The following is a 5,050-nucleotide window of genomic DNA, read 5'->3' as shown; positions in this document are numbered from 1 at the left end:
TTCTGTGACACTAAAAACTCTGACTATATTAATTGTTTTTCAGAAAAGTAGGCTTATCTAAAATAATGCCTCATAAGAGAAATGCTTGTGTCACTCAAAGAAACAAAAAAAAAATTTGGATGAAGAATCTCGTGCAATTTCAAGACTCACATAGGAAAAGAAGACCTGTTCCTCTAGAAGAGCATCTTTTGGAAAACAACTGCAGGATCCCAATGAAACTTCAAATTGTCAGTCACTACCTGTTCTTTGGATGTACCATCAAATGAAGGAAAGAAAGAACAAAGGAAGTTTCAAAAGAAGTAACTTTTTATGGAAAAAGAAATTAAATTTTCCATATTTATCAATTCAAAATATACAAGCAAAAGTAGAAAAGTGCTGAATACCTATGACAAATGTGTAAAACGAGGAAAATATGATTCATTGAAAGGAATTTTTGACATTACAAAGGAAAACGGTGAATGGCTGTGTGGTGAGGATAGAAGGTTATATTATCTGCAAATTGAAAGCAAGAGACAGGTCGGGTATACAACTGGAAAGACGGCCAGTTCCAAAACTATTCATCCATCGAAAAGAAGACTAGTGTTCTTAATGCCAACTTCAACCAGAGCAACTCCAGTGTCATCGTCAACGTCTGAAGCAGAGACTGAAAGTGAATATCAAGAGTCCTAAAAATCAGATGAAGAATCCACACAAACAAGGAGGAAGTGTAGCAAAACTGGAACTGCAACCAAGTTAGTAATATCTTCTAAGCTATTAACCCAAAAAAGCAGCAACAGTTTGTCGACAATTATCTCAAGATGGAATCAATGTCGAGATTCCTTCCTACTGCAAAGTTTCAAAAAATACCCAACTTAAGTAATGCAAGATGGAATTCTCGAGCAATACTACTGACTTTTAAAGCCATCATTAAGATTTCTCACTGCCGTCGATCTATCTTACAACTTTTAATTCTTAATTCAACGTTTTTAATCTTAAATTTAAAATGACTTTTAATCGATGTATCACTCTTTATTTATTTATCCTTTTTTTGTATATTTTTACCTTATGTATTTCTTATTTCTATTCTAAATAATATATTGATATGTTCCTTGTCTTGGTGTATTTATTGTGTTATATGTATTTATTATGTTGATGTAAATCATAACTATAGGATGATTATCTAAATTTTGTCTCATCTTAAACCAAGTTATATAATGTCTAGTGTCTTGGGTTCAACTTGAGCACTTTCAAACAATTGTTCAAAAGAAAAAACAATACATTTATATATATATGCAAAGGCATCACAAAAACTGTTACTCAGAAGTAACAGTTTTTGTGATGTCTTTGTAGCATTATTAATAAAGCATATTACTCTACCTCTGGTATTTGAGTACTATTTTTTTCCACCTTGTTTTCACATTTATGTGCTTACTCTGGTGTGTGTGTGTGTATATATATATATATATATATACACACACACCAGTGATAGTATAGGATACCCTCCCAAAGTGTTGAGCAGTGGATTTGAACACAAAACCATATAATTTCAAAGTGAATTTCTTTATTACACAGCTTAGAAAATCAAATCATAAAGCATAGTCAAAACGTTGTAATTGGTCTGGTGGAACTTGATCAGAACTTGAAGATAGCTTGAGGAAATGCTGCACAAGATTTTGCAATTCTTTTTTAGAGACACTATGTTGTTGGTATTCAGAAAGATATTTACTTTGATAATTATTCAGTTGATCACTTAATAATTCCAACTTACTCTTGTATGAAGCTTTTAATTTTTCAATGTTTAATTCCAGTTTTTTCGATAAATCTAATTTGGTATTCTCCAACTGTTTAACATTTTTTTCATATTCATTTTGTTTTTTATTCAATAATACTTTCAGCTCAGAAGTCTTCTTCAAGAGTTTCTCCCATTCTTCTGATAGTTCACTGTTAATTTTGTATAAACTCTCTATAGTTGAATTTGCTGACTTCAGTTCTGTCTTTAGAGATACAATATATATATGCTGTTGTTCATTCACTTTTTTCAAGCTTGATATATTTTCTAGAGCTTCATTTGATATCGTTGTAAGGACAGTAGCCTTCTCTTCTAGCTGTTTAATATAAGTCTCCTGCTTTTGTAATCTGACTTTCATTTCTGTATTTTCTTTCTTGATACCTTCCTGTTTACTCCTTAATATGCTAAGTTCATCTGATGTCCAAACAACCCTTTTTCCAGATGTTTTTGTTTTTGGTTCCAAATTCCTTCCACCAAACAAGTATTCCATATCTGATAAAATATATATTTGAAGAAATGTTAACAATTATTGCATAAGTTATGAATATATATATGAAAAATAACTCTGATAATAACAGTTATGTATTCCTTCCTACCAAACTTTCAACTAAATGTAGTTAAATGTAGTAGGGCAAAATCAGTTTGTAATTTTTAATGGTGGAATATGAAGAAGGTTATACAAGATTTTAATGGAGAAGGTTTTAATGGCAAAATATGAAGACAGTTTTACAAGGTTTTAATGGTGAAATATGGAGAAAGTTTTGTAAGACTTTAATGGTGGAAATATAGAGAAGGTTTTATAAAGTTTTTAATAGTGGAATATGAAGAACATTTTACAAGATCTTAATGGTGAAACATGGAGAAGGTTTCATAAGGTTTTAAGTGTGGAAATGTGGAGAAGGTTTTACAAGTGTTTTTAATAGAAGAATATGAAGAAGGTTTTACAAGGTTTTAATGGTGGAATATAGAGAAAGTTTAATACAGTTTTAATGGTAAAATATAAAGGTTTTACAAGTGAGAAGTGTCAACATCAAAGAATAAACATTAATATTAAGCTTGAATGTGGTCTAGTAGTTCTGGTGTTGGGTTCACAATCATGAAGTTGTAGGTTCAATTCCAGGGCTAGACAGCACAATGTATCCTTGAAGAAAGTACTATATTTCACATGATCCAGTTTACTCAGCTGTAAATGAATATCAACCAAGAACTGGTGCAGCACATTTTCTCTCCAGCTGCTCCACTGATTCAAAGATGGGTGGGTGAAGAGGGAATCTGTATCTATTTGTGACTATACAGGCACCTATCAATTAGCAAAAGCATGGTACATGCAACAAAGTCACAGTTATTTGTGAGTGACAGCTCTGGTCAGGATTAACTGTATGAGAAATAAAAGATAGAAGCTAAATGTCATGGTAAGAAGCTTGCTTCCCAGCCACATGGTTCTGGGTTCAGTCTCACTGCATGGCACCTTGGGCAAGTGTCTTCTACTATAGCCTTGAACTGCCCAGAGCATTGTGAGTAGATTTGGTATACAGAAACTGAAAGAAGTGTGTGTGTGTGTGTGTGTGTGTGCACGCATGTCTTTGTGTCTGCCCCAGCCACTGCTTGACAACTGATATTGGTGTGTTTTTAAATCCCCGTAACTTAGTTGTTTGGCAAAAGACACCAATGAAATAAGTATCAAGCTTCAAAACATAAGTACTGGTGTGGATTCATTTGACTAAAAATTCTTCAAGGCAATGCCCTAGCAGAGCCCCTGTCTAATGACTGAAACAAGTAAAAGATGAAAGATAAAAATATTAAAGTAGACAGCAAGCAAAAGTCGATGATGGATAGTGGTATCACACTGGTGTAACAAGTACATGCACAAAAGAAAGTATTTTATTACTGATAAATGGAACTGAGTAATATTCATTCAAAGCTGAGTCTATGTGAATCAATATCAGGAGTTTCTCATTCCTATTCAAGATCGGGAACAATAAACTCAGTGTAGCAATTTATACAGACTCAGTTTCCAATAAATATAATACAACAAAGGATATGCACAATATATTGGTTCTTAATAATCTTTCCTTTTTATTCATATTAAATAGGTAACCAACAATGTTGACAAATATTAAAGCTTGTAGATTAAATATTTAAATTATAGGTGCAGGCATGGCTGTGTGGTAAGAAGCTTGCTTCATAACTACATGGTTTCCGGTTCAGTCCCATTGTGTGAAACCTTGGGCAAGTGTCTACTACTATAGCCATAGGCCAACCAAAGCTTTGTGAGTGGATTTGGTAGACAGAAACTGAAAGAAGTCAGTCGTGTGTATGTGTGTGCACCTATGTGTGTGTGTCTTTGTGCCTGTGTTTGTCCTCCATCACTGCTTGACAACCTGTGTTGGTGTGCTTACATCTCCATAACTTAGTTGTTCAACAATGGAGACTGATAGAATAATTACGAAGCTTTAAAAACAAGTCCTGAGGTCAACTTGTTTGACCAAGACCATTTAAGGTGGTGCTCTAGCATGGCCATAGTCAAATGACTGAAACAAATGACAGATAACAGATATAGAAGATCCATATCATGCTCAGAATAAAACTAAAATAAGTTCCATTGAGTTAGATTGGGAGCTGTACATAAGATGAGGAATGCTTTAAACATATGTTCCCTGCAAACAGGTGGACACTATCTGAGACACAACCTATCAAGTAACTATAACCATAAGAATATATGAATGGTCAATTAAAGTTTACATACAGAGTTGAGTGGATGCCATTCTATTTCTAGCCTTTCACCACTGACATCATTCACATTCACCTAAGACACTGTATATCATCAGACATTTCCACTTGCATGAACAGAAGTCCTTGGAAACATCCTCTAAGAGGATATTTCCAGAATCTTGATAACAACAACATCTACTCTACTGTTTCAATAGTATCAAGATACAAACAATACATCTACACCTTCCCAACTCACAAAACTACACCTTCCTATCACACAACACTCTACTTTCCCACTTCACTACATTATCTCTTTTTATCTCACAACACTACACTTTCTATCTCACACCTTCCCAACTCACAACACAACAATTTCCTCAACACAATACCTTCCCTACTCCTAACACTACCCCTTACTAACTCACAACCCTACCCCTTCCTATCTCATAACACTACCCCTTACTAACTCACAACCCTACCCCTTCCTATCTCATAACACTACTCCTTACTAACTCACAACCCTACCCCTTCCTATCTCATAACACTACCCCTTACTAACTCACAACCCTA

At 34.1% G+C, this 5,050-nt stretch overlaps 1 protein-coding gene across 6 annotated transcripts in view; it reads right to left on the bottom strand.

Annotated features, from left to right (window-relative positions):
• Window positions 1-1,520: 1,520 nt before the first annotated feature.
• Window positions 1,521-5,050, bottom strand: part of LOC106872432 (uncharacterized) — a 124,647-nt gene continuing 121,117 nt past the window's right edge. For all 6 annotated transcript variants that reach the window (XM_052970205.1, XM_014919433.2, XM_014919434.2 and 3 more), the window contains one exon: window positions 1,521-2,260. In XM_052970205.1, coding sequence (XP_052826165.1) covers window positions 1,566-2,260 — 695 coding nt within the window. In that variant the 3' untranslated portion in view covers window positions 1,521-1,565. The remainder of the gene's footprint in view (window positions 2,261-5,050) is intronic.

This window comes from Octopus bimaculoides, chromosome 8 (assembly GCF_001194135.2).
Source record: "Octopus bimaculoides isolate UCB-OBI-ISO-001 chromosome 8, ASM119413v2, whole genome shotgun sequence".
Taxonomy (NCBI): Eukaryota; Metazoa; Mollusca; class Cephalopoda; order Octopoda; family Octopodidae; genus Octopus; species Octopus bimaculoides.
This window is presented reverse-complemented; position numbering and strand designations above follow the sequence as displayed.